This window comes from Oncorhynchus kisutch, linkage group LG23, assembly GCF_002021735.2.
Source record: "Oncorhynchus kisutch isolate 150728-3 linkage group LG23, Okis_V2, whole genome shotgun sequence".
NCBI classification, from domain to species: Eukaryota; Metazoa; Chordata; class Actinopteri; order Salmoniformes; family Salmonidae; genus Oncorhynchus; species Oncorhynchus kisutch.
The window spans coordinates 36,458,731-36,479,474 of NC_034196.2; the positions used below are offsets into that span (position 1 = coordinate 36,458,731).

The 20,744-nt window shown below is 40.9% G+C and overlaps 1 protein-coding gene and 2 long non-coding RNA genes across 4 annotated transcripts; 2 read left to right on the forward strand and 1 right to left on the reverse strand.

Moving 5' to 3' along the window:
- Positions 1-4,367: 4,367 nt before the first annotated feature.
- Positions 4,368-6,858, forward strand: LOC109868122 (uncharacterized). Its single transcript, XR_002251882.2, has 3 exons — positions 4,368-4,635; positions 4,796-5,069; positions 5,255-6,858. It is a non-coding gene; the product is annotated as an uncharacterized LOC109868122 (long non-coding RNA).
- Positions 6,859-6,970: 112 nt separating this feature from the next.
- LOC109868849 (uncharacterized) lies at positions 6,971-14,175 on the reverse strand. 2 transcript variants are annotated; one of them, XR_004204985.1, is made up of 5 exons: positions 13,629-14,175; positions 9,932-9,984; positions 9,711-9,798; positions 7,426-7,473; positions 6,971-7,280 (listed from the first exon to the last, which is right to left on the reverse strand). It is a non-coding gene; the product is annotated as an uncharacterized LOC109868849 (long non-coding RNA). The 2 variants fall into 2 exon arrangements; XR_002251951.2 differs by lacking the exon at positions 9,932-9,984 and having other exon boundaries at positions 6,973-7,280.
- On the forward strand, positions 14,087-18,730 carry pole3 (polymerase (DNA directed), epsilon 3 (p17 subunit)). The gene is made up of 4 exons (XM_020457999.2): positions 14,087-14,917; positions 16,580-16,665; positions 16,849-16,967; positions 17,608-18,730. Exons 1-4 carry the CDS (start codon positions 14,852-14,854, stop codon positions 17,790-17,792), a joined length of 456 nt encoding a protein of 151 aa, XP_020313588.1. The 5' UTR covers positions 14,087-14,851; the 3' UTR covers positions 17,793-18,730.
- Positions 18,731-20,744: the final 2,014 nt, after the last annotated feature.

The window sequence follows — 20,744 nt, forward strand, 5'->3', positions numbered from 1 at the left end:
TTTTTGTATGAATTATATAAATACTACTGATGATTCCTTGTTCCTTTAGTGGTAGTATGCTTTTATATGCATATGTAACTGGGATACATACAATACACTCACATTGATTATTTTTCTTCAGCTGGTCCATCTCGTTCACTTGAACTGTAATGAAATGAACACCAATGGTTGAGAACTATTCAAACTTATTCTGACTACTTCTCAAAAAAACCAAAATGACTACATTATCCTACCCTCAGTCTCTCTCTGCAGGGATACCAACTTGGAATCCAACAGCTTCAGCTTCAATTCCAGAACTACAAAAATATAAGGTACATCAATCTATTGTCATGCCCTGACCGTAGAGAGCTTTTTATGTCTCTATTTTGGTTTGGTCAGGGTGTGATTTGGGTGGGCATTCTATGTTTTGTATTTCTTTGTTTTGGCTGGGTATGGTTCTCAATCAGGGACAGCTGTCTATCGTTGTCTATCGTTGGGAACCATACTTAGGCAGCCCTTTTTCCCACCTGTCTTTGTTTGTTGGCACTATAGCCTTTAGCTTCACGGTTGTTTTTTGGGGGATTGTCTAGTTCATTCGACAGCCGTGACATCTATTCTAAGACCAATCCCCATTGATAACAACAATTCATCCCTTTGAAGTCATAGCCAAATTGGTACCTGATATTCAATTTTACATTACCTGCATTGTCATTCTTTAGATGTTATTCTTCATGCTTTGTGTCCTCGGTGGCTTCCATGTCTGCAATCTTAATCTGCATCGCGATGATGTCTTCCAGGGAGATTGTTTTTTCTGCTCGGTTCGTCAAGGGATCGATCAGGACACCCATGTTGTCTAGGGAATCACTAAGGATTTAATTTCCATTGTTGTCCTATGCCTGCACAACATTGGGCCCAATGACTCAGACAAGAGAGCCCAGTCACACAACTACCAAGAGAAGGTTGATGTTTATTGTCAGGAGTCTGTCCTGGAGGAAGAACTGAGTGATTTCCACTTTGATAGGTCAGCTGCAAAGTCAAAATTGGCTATATTGTAAAAATTAATTAAATGTAAGGTTACACTCTTAGGAAAAACGGTTCTTCGGCTATCCCCATAGGCGAACCCTTTTTGGTTCTTGGTAGAACTCTCTTCATTGAACCCAAAAGGGTTCTACCTGGAACCAAAAAGGGTTCTCCTATGGGGATAGCCAAAGAACATTTTAGGTTGTAGATAGAACCTTTTTTCTAAGAGTGTACGTTTAAAATCGAACTATACAACTTTGTGGTTGTGCCAGCTAGTGACCACTCTGCAGCGCTGCCGCCAGAACAAGTTTCATAACGAAAAAATGCTAACCTGCACACCAAGACTGCCATTCCGCTATCTGTGTTTTCTTCGCTGTTGCTGTGCCTCAGCTTTTACAGTCCAAGTTCCTGTTTATCATAGATATTTGTCTGAAATTACCTCAGAGTAGTAAGGAAGTATCAGCCCTATTCATCTTTACAGGCAAAATGTCATGTTTTATCAGCTTCATTGGATTACTGACTAATCATGTTTGAACCGTTGATCCTTTATTGAAGTTATAGCACATTTGTTTTTCACTGGATTTTTGATTGTGAGTACAATAAAATCAACATAAAGAGATCATATAAAGGAAAACAGAAGAAAACGGAATACATTTACAGAGGTTTTCAGGGGAGTGTGCTTAGTCCCCTGACGGCCACCCCCAGGTGGTGAAGGTAGGCAACAACACATCTGCCACGCTGACCATCAACACAGGGGCCCATCAGGGGTGTGTGCTTAGTACTCTCCTGTACTCCCCGTTCACCCATGACTGCGTGGCCATGCACATCACTGACAACGAGACAGCCTACGGTGAGTTCAGACCTGGTAGTGTGGTGCCAGGACAACACATCACAAAGGATCCATCAGGACCAAACACACCAACACAGTTGTGAAGAAGGCACGACAACACCTCAAATCATGAAGAGGGCCCTCCAATCCTCAAAAGGTTCTACAGCTACACCATTGAGAGCATCTTGACTGGCTGCATCACCGCCTGGTATGGCAACTGCTTAGCATCTGACCGCAAAGGCTACAGAGGTTAGTGCGGATGGCCCATTACATCACTGGGGCCGAGCTCCCTGCCATCCAGGACCTCTATACCAAACGTGTTAGAGGAATTCTCAAAGACTCCAGCCACCCAAGTCATAGACTGTTCTCTCTGCCACCACACAGCAAATCGGTACCAACGCACCAAGTCTGGAAGTAACAAGACCATGAACAGCTTCTACCCCCAAGCCATTAGACCTCAAAATAGTTAGTTAACCAAATAGCTACACTTACAATCTGTATCGCTTTTTTGCACTAACTCATCACATACACCGCTGCTACTGCTTGCAATCTGTCATTTTATTCCTAGCTATATGTACATACAGTTGAAGTCGGAAGTTTACAAACACTTAGGTTGGAGTCATTAAAACTCGTTTTTCAACCACTCCACAAATTGCTTGTTAACAAACTATAGTTTTGGCAAGTCGGTTAGGACATCTTCTTTGTGCATAACACAAGTAATTTTTCCATCAATTGTTTACAGAGATTATTTCACTTATAATTCACTGTATCACAATTCTAGTGGGTCAGAAGTTTACCTACACTAAGTTGACTGTGCCTTTAAACAGCTTGAAAAATTCCAGAAAATTATGTTGTGGCTTTAGAAGCTTCTGATAGGCTAATTGACGTCAATTGGAGGTGTACCTGAGGATGCATTTAAATTCCTACGTTCAAACTCAGTGCCTCTTTGCTTGACATCATGGGAAAATCAAAAGAAATCAGCCAAATAAATTGTAGACTTCACAGGTCTGGATCATCCTTGGGAGCCATTTCCAAACGCCTGAAGGTACCACGTTCATCTGTACAAACAATAGTACGCAAGTGTAAACACCATGGGACCACGCAGCCGTCATACCGCTCAGGAAGGAGACGCGTTCTGTCTCCTAGAGATAAAAAGTACTTTGGTGTGAAAAGTGAAAATCAATCCCAGAACAGCAGCAAAATACCTTGTGATGATACTGGAGGAAACATGTACAAAAGTATCTATATCCACAGTAAAACGTGTCCTATATTGACATAACCTGAAAGGCTGCTCAGCAGGGAAGCTCCAAAACCGCCATAAAAATGCCAGACTACGGTTTGCAAGTACACATGGGGACAAAGATCGTACTTTTGGAGAAATGTCCTCTGGCCTGATGAAACAAAAATAGAACTGTTTGGCCATAATGACCATCATTATGTTTGGAGGAAAAAGGGGGAGGCTTGCAAGCCGAAGAACAACATCCCAACCGTGAAGCACGGGGGTGGCAGCATCATGTTGTGGAGGTGCTTTGCTGCAGGAGGGACTGGTGCACTTCACAAAATACATGGCATCAAGAGGAAGGACAATTCTGAGGATATATTGAAGCAACATCTCAAGACATCAATCAGGAAGTTAAAGCTTGGTTGCTAATGGGTTTTCCAAATGGATAATGACCCCCAAGCATACATCCAAAGTTGTGGCAAAATGGCTTAAAGGACAACAAAGTCAAGGTATGGGAGTGGCCATCACAAAGCCCTGACCTCAATCCTATAGAACATTTTTGGGCAGAACGTGTGTGAGCAAGGAGGCCTACAAACCTGACTCAGTTACACCAGCTCTGTCAGGAGGAATTGGACAAAATTCACCCAACTTATTGTGGGAAGCTTGTGGAAGGTTACCCAAAACGTTTGACCGAGGTTGAAATTGTTTAAGGCAATGCTACCAAATACTAATTGAGTGTATGTAAACTTCTGACCCACTGGGAATGTGATGAAAGAAATAAAAGCTGAAATAAATTATTCTCTCTACTATTATTCTGACATTTCACATTCTTAAAATAAAAAGTGGTGATCCTAACTGACCTAAGACAGGGAATTTTTACTAGAATTAAATGTCAGGAATTGTGAAAAACTGAGTTTAAATGTATTTGGCTAAGGTGTATGTAAACTTCCGACTTCAACTGTATCTACCTCAATTACCTCGTACCCCAGCACATCGACTCATTACCCCTTGTATTTAGCCAAGTTACTCATTGTGTATCTATTACAGTTTTTATCGATTACTTAAAACACAAAAACTGGTTCCATTAGCACAAAAACACATACCCTTACGTCATTACCAAAAACGCACACACATTTCCCATAACCGTAAACACTATTCACCCGTTTCCACACGGTTCAATATTCAAAACGCTTTCTGCAAAACCTTACACACAAGGTGGCCAAATAAATCATTAATTGTACTATATTCAGCAAACACGTGCTCTCAATATAATTTACTCAAGTCATCACAACCTAAACTCAAAGAGCACACCTTCCTCCAGGTGCAAACACTAATCCTCAAAATGATTAACACAGGGCCTAGAGGCATGTCCATGTGCTTTGGAACAATGGATCCTAACAATGCCGAAGTTGAAAGACAACAGAGGAAGACAACAACAAGTCATCTCAGATGAAATCCATGCCACCCTAGTTCATCATGTGCTCATACATGTGAGGACTACGACAGAAACTGGACAGCTAGTGGAACCCAACCTAAGCCGTTACATAGTTGCATCCATTGTCCGTACTTTCAGAAGGGAAAACAGGTCATTTGCCTTGTTGTTACTGTGATACATGTAATGTTGTAGTGCATATAGACTGAATCTCCACTTTGTTCTCAGTGTAGTTTTTACCACAGTAATGGATGAACATAGGTCAGTACTGGATGACCATAGGTCAGTAATGGTCCATTTTAATTTTTTGCAGAACTGAGAGGTGGCCATCTATTGGAGGTAGGCGGAGATTTCTCACAGCTGAGCAGGAGACTGCCCTGGTGAATATGATGATTATTGGTAATAATGTCATCTGTTAGAGGTAAATTCAAACCCAAATAGTTGAAGACCAGGTAGTGTTCCAAGGAATTGACAGCATCAGCATTTCCACCATTGACCGGATCGTTCAGAAGAACCACATAAGGACAACCGTGTGCCTTTTGAAAGGAATTCAAATAGTTAAGGAGCAACGATTCCAATATGTGCAGGTAATTGCTATATTGTAGACTTTTTACAGTATGTAGAGTATGGCTCATCTATCCAGCAAATCAAATACAGAACTGTATAGTAATGTGATACTGTAACTGCAGTACACAATCTTTCATTCCAGTACAGTTGTACACTACAGTACTGTATTTGTAGTAGAGTAAAAACAAATGTTTTACTTCTGTAGAGAATCTTTGAGCTGGATGCCATGGCAGACCCACAGGAGTACACCTTTATCGACGAGGTAGGGTTCAACCTAACAAAAGGCGGTGCATTGGTCACCGTGCTATCATACAAGTTCCTGGCCAGAGGGGGCAACATCATTGGTCACCGTGCTATCATACAAGTTCCTGGCCAGAGGGGGCAACATCATTGGTCACCGTGCTATCATACAAGTTCCTGGCCAGAGGGGGCAACATCATTGGTCACCGTGCTATCATACAAGTTCCTGGCCAGAGGGGGCAACATCATTGGTCACCGTGCTATCATACAAGTTCCTGGCCAGAGGGGGCAACATCATTGGTCACCGTGCTATCATACAAGTTCCTGGCCAGAGGGGGCAACATCATTGGTCACCGTGCTATCATACAAGTTCCTGGCCAGAGGGGGCAACATCATTGGTCACCATGCCATCATACAAGTTCCTGGCCAGAGGGGGCAACATCATTGGTCACCGTGCTATCATACAAGTTCCTGGCCAGAGGGGGCAACGTCACCCTATGTGCAGCCATCAGCAGTCCTGGCGTCCTCCACCGCCATGTCAAAGTGGGTCCATACAACACGGCACAACTCCTTCAATTTCTAGATCAGCTGCATATTAACATTCCACAACAGGAAGGGGAGCAGGGCAACCAGAGCAAGCCAAATATGTTGTCATTTGGGATTAAGGGAGTTTCCATTGGTCTGCTCTGGTTGGCGCCTTGTTCAATGACCACCCCAGGTTCACAGTTCTTATTTTGCCAGCATATTCCCCATTTCTGAATCCGATTGAGGAATTTCTCTCAGCATGGCGGTGGAGAGTGTTTGACTGTAAACCCTACGCACAGCAAAACATCCTGGACGTAATGGTGGACACCTGTGGTGATGTGTCTGTGGAGTCTATCCAGGGTTTTCTAAGGCACACAAGGGCATTTTTCCCACACTGCCTGGCAAGAGAAAACAATGTGTGACATTGATGAGATATTATGGCCAGACCCAGACCTGAGACGCTGAGTAACCTGTACATTTGGAAATAAAGCTTTTGGAAATGGGGTATTTTACTGTGCATGGACTCTTCCTTACATGTTTCGTCAGTGTAACATTTCAAAGGTCAGGTTTTTGACCAAAACAGCATATCCAGTAGTATTCCCTTATCCACTAATGTAAGAGGTATTTATTACAGTACTGTTTAAGTTCTCTCCAGGGTGTTCCTGAAAGGGTTATCTGGATAGGCAGTGCTGTGATTTTATCTGAAAAGCTATTCTAAACATTTTGGTAGCAGTGTTTTGAATTAATCCCTCCAGTGTGTAACAGTCATGTAGTCTGCATTTGACAGCTTGTGTGTGTTGTCTGAGGGCAAAGTTTGAATTGGGACCCAGAAGTTAGATGGTTGTACCGTTGGGTGAGTTTTTAAAATTGTGTGTGAAGATTTGAGAAAATGGTGAGTAGTTCCAGGAATTGTGTTTAAGCTATTATTATGCGTTTTCCTTAGAACATGAACCTTTAAAGAGATACTCTTGCACATATTAAACCCTTATAATGATGTATATGCATCCTTCCTTACATATCATCTAGAATTATACTGAAAAATATCAAACGCAACAATTTTAAGTTTTGAGTTACAGTTCATATGAGGAAAACAGTCAATTTAAATAAATGCATTAGGCCCTAATCTATGGATTTCACATGACTGGGAATACAGATATGCATCGGTTGGTAACAGATACATTTATAAAAATAAATTTAAAAAATTTAAAAAAAAATGGGCCTCACAATGGAACTCGTCACTGTATTTTTGTGCATTGAAATTGCCATCGATAAAATGCAATTGTGTTCATTATCCGTAGCATGCCAATATCATAACCCCACCGACACCATAAGACACTGTTCACAACATTGACATCAGCAAACTGCTCGCCCACACGACGAGGTTGTGAGGCCGGTTGGACATACTGCAAAATTCTCTAAAACAACGTTTTAGATTTAAGGGGTCTCCAACACCATAACATTGCCACCTGCAACAGATGACAGATGCAAAAATTAAACAATATGTTTTCACAAGCTGAATGGCCATGATGTGCTAAACCATTTTGACAGCAAAGCAGAATTAAAGAGAGAGGTGATTAACAGTGCAGTCTTATTGTTCTCAGCCACACTTACTGTACAACCAAGCAAGGCTGCTTTGCACTTCACCATGACATCACTTCCCTGCCATTGACAGAGTGGAAAAAAATGACATCATCAGCTCAATAAAACATAGGGTTAAAAATGATCATTGCATTCTAAGTAAATATATCACATTAACCTCAGGGCTTTTGGATAAAGGGAAACTTTGAAAAACTATTAAAAATAAAAAGGTCATGGAAATTCATGATACTTACCACAAGTAAGTGTTTGAGGTCATGTAAATAGTAAAGTGTGTTGCTTGAGCGCAAATGACACAACGGCCCTTTGTTGCTGGTTTTATTGCAATGTGTAGATTAGATTTCTTGTGAAAATTCCACATGCAAATTGTTATGAACTCTTAAACTTGGGGTAAGGCCACACACAACTTGAGATCAGAGTTCGAAGCCTGTACTAGTAAATGAGGTAACTCTAGAACCATATATGGAAGAGCAGTTTGTTTTGGGAATAGAGGAATAGTTGCCGGTTTGAATCCCAGGGCTCATGATGAAGAACCTGGGAGAGTAAGCTGGCAATGGGAGGGTTGCTGGCATCAGAACCTCAGGTGCCACTGACTGTCATTGTGCCCTTTAAGCAAGGCACTTAACCCCAAACCTGCTCTGCAACTGCCTCTGTGCTGCTTCCAGCCTCGTGTGTGTGTGTGTGTGTGTGTGTGTGTGGTCCGGGTGTAAGGAATAAAAATGAAAGACTGCTAAAAGGACTATATTCTGATAATAAAGTCTCCCATCTTTAAATGATCTAACATTCAGGTGCGCATGTGTTAAAGCATGGAGTCTACAATGTAATGATATTATAACCAACACAGCCCTTTCCCTGTGCTGCTTTCTCACAAAATAAATATATACATTCTTGAGTTCATTTTCCTTGCCCTTTTCACAAAGTTATTTCAGTACAATGTGTCAGTACAAGACGTTTAACATTTAACTCCATTCTTGAAATGAATTCCCACACAGGCAAGTACAGTTCAGACATTTCCCAAGAAGGATCAAAGACATACCCTCATTATTGACACTAATGCAGTTGGCAGTCTGTCCCACTAAATTAAGATGCCATTGATTGATGCTTATCATTAGACACAGCTGGAGAGAAAAGTGTGTTAATCTAAATATTGCCACAGTTGGACTCCCAGATAATAATCTTGGTAAGTGTACACACTAACACTGCTGAGGCTTGCCAGCATGAAAATAAACACAATGGTTGAGGGGAGATATAGAATGGTAAGAATTACTGGGGAATTTTCTGTTGGAACTTTCCCCTAGTCTCTTTTTACAACCTTCTCAGAATTACTTGATTCACATGCTCAAACAGCAGCTTGATATATTTTGGTCCACACAGTTAGCAGACCAGTTTTATAGCAATTAAATGAAAATGGAACACCCATAAGTAATTCTTATTGTGGGCAAACACCTCATTTTGTTCCCAAAATAACATTCTGGCTTCCCTGCTGAACCAAAGCTTTACCCCCTCTGTCTGCCACAAGCCCAGTATATACACTGTCGGAAATTTGAGACAAAATATCCCCAGGAAAGTATTATTAAACCAACTTTTCAAAATGCTGATAATGATGGTTTTGTCTCCATCATTGGAGGATTGCGTTGTAAATACATGCACAAGATGTGGTTAACAATAGCAGAGCTTGTGCACCTGTTTACATTGCGTGTGCATGCCTCACATCAGTACCAGCGTTTTTAAAAGTTGGTTTAATAATGTTTTCCTGTGGATATTTTTGTCTTAAATTTCCGACTGCATAAGGACGAACCAAGCGTATGTAACGGATGTGAAACGGCTAGCTTAGTTAGCGGTGGTGCGCGCTAAATAGCGTTTCAATCGGTGACGTCAATTGCTCTGAGACCTTGAAGTAGTAGTTCCCCTTGCTCTGCAAGGGCCGCAGCTTTTGTGGAACGATGGGTAACGATGCTTCGTGGGTGACTGTTGTTGATGCGTGCAGAGGGGCCCTGGTTCGCGCCCGGGTGTGGGCGAGGGGACGGTCTAAAGTTATACTGTTACACATACAACTAGTAGAGTATGTTCAAATGTGATTATATTCAACATTCTGACCTGCAGAGATCATGAGACAATGTGTTCTGGGAAGTTTATGCCTCTGTGTCAGACTGAAGTGATTGCAAATATATACAGTTTCAAAATGCTAATGTAGTTGCATGTCAACATTGGTAAACTGAGGCGCTTCCTCCATTTGCTGCACTGCCACTCTAATCTCCTCCATCAGCAGGCTGTCTTTCTGAGCCGCTCTATTCAATTACCTGGTGTACCTCTCCATACCGTGGTCCCCATCTCTGTCAGGGAGTTAAGGAACAAAATGTCGGTGCACGGCATCCTTGGATGGTTTACCTGAAAATAGAAAGTAGTGGTTTATATCTCTCCAAAAGACAGGAGCTCAGAAGCATTGGATGGCAATGTAATTAGATAAAAGTATGTAATACTAATTTGGTAATGACATTTGACTTAATATGAAAATACTTACTTTGTCCATTTATTACAATAGATGTTTGTCTTTGTCCCTTAACATCTCCCAATCTATTATAAATCAGAGGATGGATGTAGGCAAACAACAAGGCTTTCCGTGAAGTGCACACTTGTTCACTCCCAAACGTGGAATTAAAAGCATAGGATTGGTGTAAGCATAGGCTTGTGCTTACAGGTGAGTTCCATGTGGGGGTAGTGGACAAGTGCATACTTCAGGGTAAAGGGTGCATAATTGGGTTGCAAGGCCTGATCTAGCAACCCACAATCTGAGAATATATTTAAGGGTTGTTAAATGGGGATTATTATTATATACATTTTTTCAATAGACCTATTCATCCCTAGCTTTCAATCATCTCAAGTTCCACCTGTAACTCTTCCCCAAGTCATTGCTGTAAAAGAGAATGGTGTGTTCGAGAATACATCTAACGAAGCTGAATGTAGATGAAAGTTGGTGAGTGAAGTCAAGGGAGATGCATCTGACAGCCAACATACAGTTGAAGTCAGAGGTTAACATACACTTAGGTTGGAGTCATTAAAACTTGTTTTTCAACCACTCCACAAATGAATCGTTAAACTATAGTTTTGGCAAGTCGGTTAGGATGTCTACATTGTCCTTGACAAGTATTTATTCCCAACAATTGGTTACAGACAGATTATTTCACTGTATCACAATTCCAGTGGGTCAGAAGTTTACATGCACTAAGTTGACTGTGCCTTTAAACCTCTAGTGACTCCCCATCCCGCATGAGGGAGCGTAATCATCGACTGACACTAATTAGCATAACGCAACGGACATAAATATTCCTAGAAAATATTCCTATTCATGAAAATCAAAAGTGAAATATATTGAGACACAGCTTAGCCTTTTGTTAATCACCCTGTCATCTCAGATTTTCAAAATATGCTTTACAGCCAAAGCTAGACAAGCATGTGTAAGTTTATCGATAGCCTAGCATAGCATTTTGTCCAGCTAGCAGCAGGTAACTTGGTCATGAAAATCAGAAAAGCAATCAAATTAAATCGTTTACCCTTTGATGAGCTTCGGATGTTTTCACTCACGAGACTCCCAGTTAGATAGCCAATGTTCCTTTTTTCCAAAAACATTATTTTTGTAGGCGAAATAGCTGTTTGTTCTTCACGTTTGGCTGAGAAATCGCCCGGAAATTGCAGTCACGAAAACACCGAAAAATATTCCAAATTAGCTCCATAATATCGACCGAAACATGGCAAACCTTGTTTATAATCGATCCTCAAGGTGTTTTTCAAATGTCTATTCGATAATATATCCATCGGGACAATTGGTTTTTCAGTAGGACCAATTGGAATAATGGCTACCTCTGTATTTTACACAAGAATCACTCTGGGAGCCATCAGGTGACCAGTTGCGCAATGTAGCCGCTTACGGGTATTCTTCAACATAAATGCGTAAACCTATGTTACAATGCTGTAGACACCTTGGGGAATACGGAGAAAAAGTAATCTGGTTGATAGCCCATTCACTGCTCAATAGGGACGCATTGGAACGCAGCGCTTTCAAAACATGAGGCACTTCCGGATTGAATTTCTCAGGCTTTCGCCTGCAATATCAGTTCTATTATACACAGTTTTGGAAACTTTAGAGTGTTTTCAATCCTAAACTGTCAATTATATGCATATTCTAGCATCGTGTCCTGACAAAATATCCCATTTACTACGGGAATGTTATTTTTCCAAAAATGAAAATACTGCCCCCTAGTCACATTAAACAGCTTGGAAATTTCCAGAAAATTATGTCATGGCTTTAGAAGCTTCTGATAGGCTAATTGACATCATTTGAGTCAATTGATGTGTACCTGTGGATGTATATCAAGGCCTACCTTCAAACTAAATGCCTCTTTGCTTGACATCATGGGAAAATCAAAAGAAATCAGCCAAGTCTGGTTCATCCTTGGGAGCAATTTCCAAATGCCTGAAGGTACCACATTCATCTGTACAAACAATAGTATGCGAGTAGAAACACCATGGGACCACGCAGCCGTCATACCACTCAGGAAGGAAACGCGTTCTGTCTCCTAGAGATGAACGTATTTTGGTGCGAAAAGTGCGAATCAATCCCAGAACAGCAAAGGACCTTGTGAAGATGCTGGAGGAAACAGTTACAAAAGTATCTATATCCACAGTAAAACGAGTCCTATATCGACATAACCTGAAAGGCCGCTCAGCAAGGAAGAAGCCACTGCTCCAAACCCGCCATAAAAATACCAGACTACGGTTTGCAAGTACACATGGGGACAAAGATGGTACTTTTTGGAGAAATGTCTGATGAAACAAAAATATAACTGGAGGGAAAAGGGGGAGGCTTGCAAGCCGAGGAACACCATCCCAACCGTGAAGCACAAGGGTGGCAGCATCATGTTGTGGGGGTGGTTTGCTGCAGGAGGGACTGGTGCACTTCACAAAGGATGAAGAGGATGGACAATTATGTGGATATATTGAAGCAACATCAAGACGGTCAGTAAGTTAAAGCTTGGTCGCAAATGGGTCTTCCAAATGGACAATGACCCCAAGCATACTTCCAAAGTTGTGGCAAAATGGCTTAAGGTCAACAAAGTCAAGCTATTGGAGTGGCCATCACAAAGCCCTGACCTCAATCCTATAGAACATTTGTGGGGAGAACTGAAAAAGCATGTGTGAGCAAGGAGGCCTACAAACCTGACTCCGTTACACCAGCTCTCTCAGGAGGAATGGGTCAAAATTCACCCAACTTATTGTGGTAAGCTTGTGGAAGGCTACCCGAAAAGATTGACCCAAGTTAAACAATTTAAAAGGAAATTCTACCAAATACTAATTGAGTGTACGTAAACTTCTGACCCACTGGGAATGTGATGAAGGAATAAAAGCTTAAATAAAATCACTATTCTGATATTTCACATTCTTAAAATAAAGTGATCTTAACTGACCTAAGACAGGGAATTTTTACTAGGATTATGTGAGGAATTGTGACTGAGTTTAAAATGTATTTGGCAAATGTGTATGTAAACTTCCTACTTCAATTGTAGCTGCTACTGTATTTTTATTTTCAAAATAAAGGTTTCCATATGACACACTTCCAAATGAAAAATTATTAAATGTGTACAATTAATTGGTTGGTCTCAATTATTCATTTGCATCCCCTGTATAGCTTTAGAATCATGGTAACGTTGCGTCCCTTTTTAGTCATGTCTTTGGTCAGTTTCACGTGAGTCATCTAAAAACATCCTAATAATTGGTTGACAAATAGTGCCTTCTACCAGGTAGGCGATGGCTGCATGGTGCAGTTGGTGAGAAGCAACTTGAAGGCGACTTCATCAGAAACCGCTTGACCTGTGATAATTTTTTATCCCCATAATGCACGTGTCAAACTCATTCTACGGAGGGCAGTGTGAGGGATTTCGCTCCACCGTTATACTTGACTGATGAATTAAGGTCACTAATTAGAAAGGAACTCCTTATCTGGTTGTCAAGGTCTTAATTGAAAGGAAGAAAAAAAAAACTTGCATACACTCGGCCCTCCAAGGAATGAGTGACACCCCTGGCCTAGACAAAATTGATCTAGTCAAAAACGCACCCAACATGTTCAGTCAATTTACCGTGTAAATAAAGACATTGACAGCTTTTTTTAACAGGCTCGCAAACACTAAGAGGAAAGCAGATAAGACAAAACACATTCACGTTACCTGCAATTAAGCGTGCACGGAAATTCTTCGAATTTACTGTTGGTAGCCAAACATCTTTATTCATAGCAGTGGTCCACTTTCTTTCGGGAATCTAAAAACTTGAATTGTTTATAGTTTGTTGCAGGTCTCAACGAACACCCGTAAACACAGCAACACGACCCTTTCGAGGACATCATCTTGATATTCAAAGTTGAATTCATTTTACCAAGGTAGCTGGCGTTCTCTACAACTGTTTGACTGTGCTCACTACAACCAAAATAACAAAAATATGCCTGGGCCGCCACACAACGGTCTGGTAAAGGTCAAGGGTCCAAGATTCCACCCGATTAGACAATCACCCCATTAAAAGGAAATCATTTTACCAATCACACCTTTTAATGTGGTGATTGTCGTCTAATCGGGTGAAAATTTTAAAAGGTCTACAGCGCATGAGCAGGGTGTCACTGTTTCCTGGTTTTGACAATGTAGATACAGTCAAAACTGACCAGAATTGACTTTTCGTAGCAGGTTGGAATTTACGCGGCAGGTTGGGATAATTAACGTAGCAGGTTAGGAACATTTGGTTAAGGTTAGCAAAAAATACATTTGATAAAACTTTATAGACGTCAATTTGACAAACGCATCTAGCCATTTCTTCCCACCAACAGCTAAATACTTCTTCTTAAAAAAAAAAATATATATATATATATATATATATATATATATATATATATATATATATATATATATGTGTGTGTGTGTTCATTTGCACAGAGGCGGTATGCGCAAAGTCAAGTTAAATATAAATATATATATTTTTTATAAAGGTCAAAGTTGAAAGTTGATAGGAGAACCACGTGGTTGGAAGATACGCGCGAAAGAGTAATCTCAAAAACAAATGTGACAGAGTTCTGAGCTTGCTAGCTTTGAAGTTAAAGTCAATAACATGTTCGCGTGTTATTAAAGTAAAATTGCTAGGCTATTCAGTTCTGGACAGAGTGAACAAGCTTATGTTACACGAATACCTTATTTGTTGCAGTTGTCTTTTTTTTTTGCCGGGACATGATAGCTAGCTGGCTAGATTATTTTGCTAACGTTAATTCCATTGTAACGTGCTAGCTATTTTACAGTTCAAGACGACTTTTCTCATATTTAGGGGAGAAAGAGCGAAGGCTGCCTCAATTGCAACAATTGTATTTATTTCGTTTTGTTAAAATACGCGTAAACTAGCTAGCTAACTAGTAATGGCAGAAAGACCCGAGGACCTCAATCTGCCCAATGCTGTTATCACGCGCATCATCAAGGAGGCGGTGAGTGCGAACATTTTCTACAGATTTTTGTTTCAATAGGAGCATACTGGTAAATCAACAATGGGACAAATGCCTGCCATTCCCATGACCTTTACGAAGCTAAATGGCATATACACTCAATGGCCAGTTTATTAGATACACCCATCTAGTACCGGGTCGGACCTCTCTGTAGTCATGAAGGGATGCACCTGGTCAGCAACCATGTTTAGATGCGCTGTGGTGTTCAAACGTTGCTCAATTGGTATCGCGGGACCTAACGTGTGCCAGGAAAACATTCCCCACACCATTACACCACCGTTGACACCAAGCAGGATGTGGCCATGGGACATGCTTACGCGAAATCCTGACTCTGCCATCAGCATGACACAACAGGAACCGGGATTCGTGGGAGCTTTTTATGTTTTCCACGCATCAATTGTTCAGTGTTGGTGATTGTGTGCCCACTGCTTCTTGTTTTTAGTTGATAGGAGTGGAACCCGATCTGGTCATCTGCTGCAATAGCCCATCCGTGACAAGGACCAACGAATTGTGCGATCCGAGATGCCATTCTGCACACCACTGTTGTATTGCATTTTAATTTTTACTGTTTTTGGCCCAACTGTTAGCGTGCACGATTCTTGCCATTCTCCTTTGACCTCTCATAAACAAGCTGTTTTCTCCCACGACTGCTGCTGACTGGATGCTTTTTGTTTGTTGCACCATTCTCAGTAAAAGCCCAGCCGTTTCTGAGATACTGGAACCAGCGGGCCTGGCACCGATCATTCCACGCTCAGTTAAAGCGAACAGTAACTGGATGCCTATCTGCCTGCTTTTATATAGCAAGCCACAGCCACGTGACTCACTGTGTAGGATGAACCATTTTTGTGAATGGGTGGTGTACCTAATAAACTGGTGTGTGTAAATAAATTCTGTATCATAAAACAACCATGGATGGAGTAGCTAGTGTTTTTGTGGGTACCTACAATGTTATTATAGATTCATTCTGAACCTAGCCTATACCCAAATCTCAGTCTTGTGTGTTTATAGCCCTTGATCATGACTCAGTTCCATATTACACAAGTCATTGGACCAAGGCGTCTTCTGTACGGGGGAGTTTTGTTAAGAGCCCCGACGCTCTGAACATTAACACGCATAAGGACCGTATCTTTCATATCAGCAAGAAATAATAATAAAAAACAAAAGGTTAAATGAATACACCTATTTATAGGGTCTGTGTTCCCACACGGCCATATCTCCATGTTAGTGTTTGTTTACGGAAAACAGACGGAAGACAGTTGACTATCTGTGTGAACACGTTTGTGGTGTCAGTCTTCTGTTTAATCACTGAAAAATACTCTCAGCTGCAACTGTGTTAAAACGGTACACAATGTGTTTTGTTTTTTTGTAAATAATTTTGATGTGATATGAAAGTAGAGGGATATATGCTTTTCGAACCGTACTGCAATTAAATCAATTCACCTTTAGCTGGTGTATTTGTGAGGTTTTCAGAGCCAATTCAATCCTTATTAAACAACATTTTTAAGGTCGTTGGACTATAAGGAGCAACGTAAGGCTCCTTTTAGTCCACTTTCGGCTCGTGTGTATAGTGACAACACGTGCTTGCAAATGACAACACTGCCAGCTAATCTAGTAACACTACTCTCACTATTTTATTGTAAATAGCTCCCAGATGGGGTGAACGTGTCAAAAGAAGCCAGGCGAGCCATATCTCAAGCTGCCAGTGTATTCGTCCTCTATGCAACATCTTGGTAAGAGAAACTACACGTGCCGGTGCAACAGGTTTATGCAATAAACACTTATTAATTGGCCATTTTATAATACATACCTCCATACAGTCTAGTGCTTTCAGCACCTGGAATATATACATATAAAGGTATCTTTCTGAGTGCAACAAATAATATTAATTGAACCCCCCCCCCCTTTGCCAACAGTGCAAACAACTTTGCCATGAAAGCCAAACGGAAAACTCTAAATGCAACAGATGTGATGTCTGCGATGGAGGAGATGGAGTTTGAACGCTTCTTGCAGCCTCTACGTGAATCTTTGGAGGGTAAATATTCAAATGATCATCACCGATCAACATTGAATTTCTTAACAGCCTGTGTGTTTTGGAGACATTGGCTGTGTTTGAGCGCATCAATTATAATCGGTCGCTAATCATGGACTGAGCAGACGGACAGATCTACACTAAATAACAACTTATTATGATTTGTGGATTGGTCTGTCTGCTCAACAGCAACTGATCAGTATTGACACTCTCAAACATGGCCATTGGCTGGCTTGGCCTGAAAATGGCCCAGCAATGCATTGTGGTCAGTTCTTGCAGACTGCTTGATGCATTTTAGCCTATTGGAACAATGTTCTGAATTAATGGGGACACTTCTTGTTGTATTACATTTTGTTTTGATTAGAGAACCTGACACATTTTCCCATTTTAATTGTGACTGCCACCACAGAGGATTATAAGTAGCAGAGGTTGCTGGGTGTAGGCCCAGTTGTCCCATTTAAACCTCATTTATCTCATTTCCCCTTCATTGGAACAATGCACTTTTTTCCCTATTGGGTGGATATTTATAGCACTCTATAAAGCTATGGAAAATTGTGGCCAGTGTCTACTACAATTGTCCACCTTGCTAACCACTGACTTATTAAGTGAATGCTGTTTTTATAACAATGTTGTTCCAATACAGCTTACAAGAAGGGCCAGAAGGGGAAGAAAGAGGCATCGGAACAAAAACGCAAAGATGCAAAGGAGAAAAAGAACGATGTGGAAGAGAACGACAAGAGCAGGGAGGAAGAAGAGGAGGAGGAAGAGCGCATGGATGAAGACCAGGAAGCAGAGAATGAGGTTGAAGAGGAAGAAGTTGAGAATTGATAACTGACTGTTATTCTTCATGTAGTAGAGCACTGATCAGAACACAGATGTGAAGGCAGGGGCCCTGTTTGGGTACTTGGAAAAGGCACACTAATATGTAAATATAATAGTCTCTTGGTTTGAGCATTTTTAAAACGCATGAACATGTTCCATCCAGCAACAGCATTCACAGATTCAGTTGTCAGATCAGTGATTTTATTTTGATGAAGGGTGTTTTTTCAAGGTAAACAAATAGTGCCGTGGCATTAATGTAATAGTTATATTCTGTTGTCTTCCAGCCACTGGCTCACTCTGAATAAAGGGAGTAGTATTTAGACCAACAACCATCTCCATCAGTTATTTGCTGGAATAAAGCACAATGCAAACTTGCTGTATTCTGATCAGAAAGGCCTTATACCACAGTTTTAAGACCATTATTGATATCATTTGTTGATGTTCTCAGATGTACTAATTATCCCAATGTAGATTTGATAGCAACGAAGTTACTCGTGTTTGGTAGACTTGGTGTCGACTTGACTCTCTCCGTCCTCACTGAACTCATAGATTTGTGTACCTGACATCCAAATATTAGTATTTGGCACAAATGAGATCAGCCATGCTTGACCTTAAAAGAATGATGCAGAGAATGTAAAAAATGTTCATAGGATGTGTGGTTGTTGGTCATGACTCAAACTCTGGCTTTGAAATTAATGATTTGGTCTGTCTGGAATCTTGGAAGATGACAAACTAGGATTAAGGCTTTCAAAATCAGCCATGCAAGTAACTATCATGTCCTTGTCAGGCTACAGATTACCAAAAGTGAGCTATTATATGTTGTAGGTGAATAACTTTTCTTTTGAACAGAAGGCCTCTAGTGAAGACTGTTTTCAGGGGATTAACTGTGTACTTTTGTAGTGTTGGATACACTGTTTTTTCAATAAAGATTTTTGTATAAACCACTGAATGCTTTTCCATTAACTGCAAAAAACACTTCCCAGTGTCCACTACCCTTGCCACCGCTGCTGAAAAACTGGGGCGGGAGTGTCAAACCTACTCCATGGAAGGCCTAGTGTCTGCACATTTTGCAAGTTGACTCACTGAAAAAGGCTACCATTCTTGGGTATTATTTCCATGACCTTCTACAGATGCTGACAAGTGTACTCTAATCCAGATTTTTGTGACTCAGTTTGGGTTAGACCAATGGTGACTTGCACTGGATAGGCTACTATGACAAGAAGAATATTAGCAGCACTGAAAGATGTTTTCTATCAGTGGGAAAGACGTGCCGCACCAGGCACACACAGCCCACATTGGGCAGGCAGGCTCCGCTCGCTCAAGCGACCCTTGCTTCCCCGTAACCACCAGTTTACTATTTAGCTTTGCCTGGATAAGAAACAAACTTCTATACGAAATTTAAGATACCAGTTTAATATTAAGTCTCGCTATTTTTCTTTCTCTCCCCTTGAGAATAGAAAAGTAGCCTGTTTGAATGTCATCTTCCTCTACACTCCCACTTTTCCCCTGCATCCCATAGCAAAGTTCTGACAGGTCCCTTTAGTTTTCACTTTGCAATAAACCTACACAAATAGGAAATTACAACAAAAAAGTAGCTGCGCACCTGACTTCGCCATTCATTTATGTAGTAAATAAGTAGTAAAATAGAGTAGATCTTGAAGAGGTAGTGATGAATAACATTTGTTTTCATTAGGGACAGCAACTAGAAACAAATGCCTAATTACTTGTTATAAATTGGACTCAACTAAATCATTGGTGACTGACTCAGACTCAACTCAAACACAGGGGACTTGGGACACTAAGTGGACAATTTTAGAAATATTGGTGCCCAATTTTCTACACTTCAGTGCACTCCACTTATAATTAAATGTCCCACAGTGCCAATCATTGTGGTAAACACAGATTAAATTCTTAAAAGGGACAACTCTCCCAAATTACTTTCCTTAAAGCAGATTTATGCTCGACCTGACAATGTGGTCCAGAGGCTCAGTACAGAGGGTGTGAAGCAATTTGGAAGCCTCCAGAGGCTTGTGGTCAAATCAAATGCTGTACACCTCCCAAATACAGAGGGGCCCGCGAATAGCTCCACATTGATGGTAGGTGGGGGGCAAGTAGTGTGAACACCTGATTCCTGCAGAGGCCACAGTGCAGTAAATACTGTCTGGTTAATGCAGACGCCAGGAATTCCATAAACCACCCAAACCCTTACGTATCTTAAATGTGTAGCGCAGGTTACCTTAAGATGTGGACAAGCACAGAAGGGACATGTACCACTAACTTCCATTGAATTTGTGCCACAGACTAGAATTTGAGCATTTGCTTATAGTGCCAGGTTTTTAAAGCAGACTGCTCACAGGGCCAGAAACCATATTCCCCTATATTTAGAAGTGGCCCACCACTGCTACATTGCCAATACACCACAAACAATTTAAGGGTTTAAAATATGCATCTGTTGAGACAGGCTTTTAAATACTTTGAGGCAATGATTACAGGAAGAGCTAGCATGCCATTTTGCCACTGTTAGTACCCTTGCCACCACTGCTTAAAACCCCTAGGGTATGACAGAGATTGTTATTTCACCAGGTAGACCACTACACTGACCTGGCAGACATGGATGCAAAGTGGTGAGGGCACTTTGTGTGCAGCAAATACATAAAATATCAATAGGGTGAAATGCAGGTTAAAGATAAAGGCCCAGCTCCACTTGTTTAACCAGCAATGCCCAATTAGGAAAATTAACCAAATACACCCATTTAGATAGGTAGTTCACATTTCAAATTGCTTACTGGACCCTGGCAACAAGTTATAACTTGAGGAATGTGTAATAATATTACTGTACTAGTTGATACTATTGTACTTGGCTAGATTTTAAACACCATCTGTTACATTACTGTCGCTGTTTAACACCATAAAATTATTTTAATCCGTTGCCCTATCACCTACCTCTACTGTTCAAGG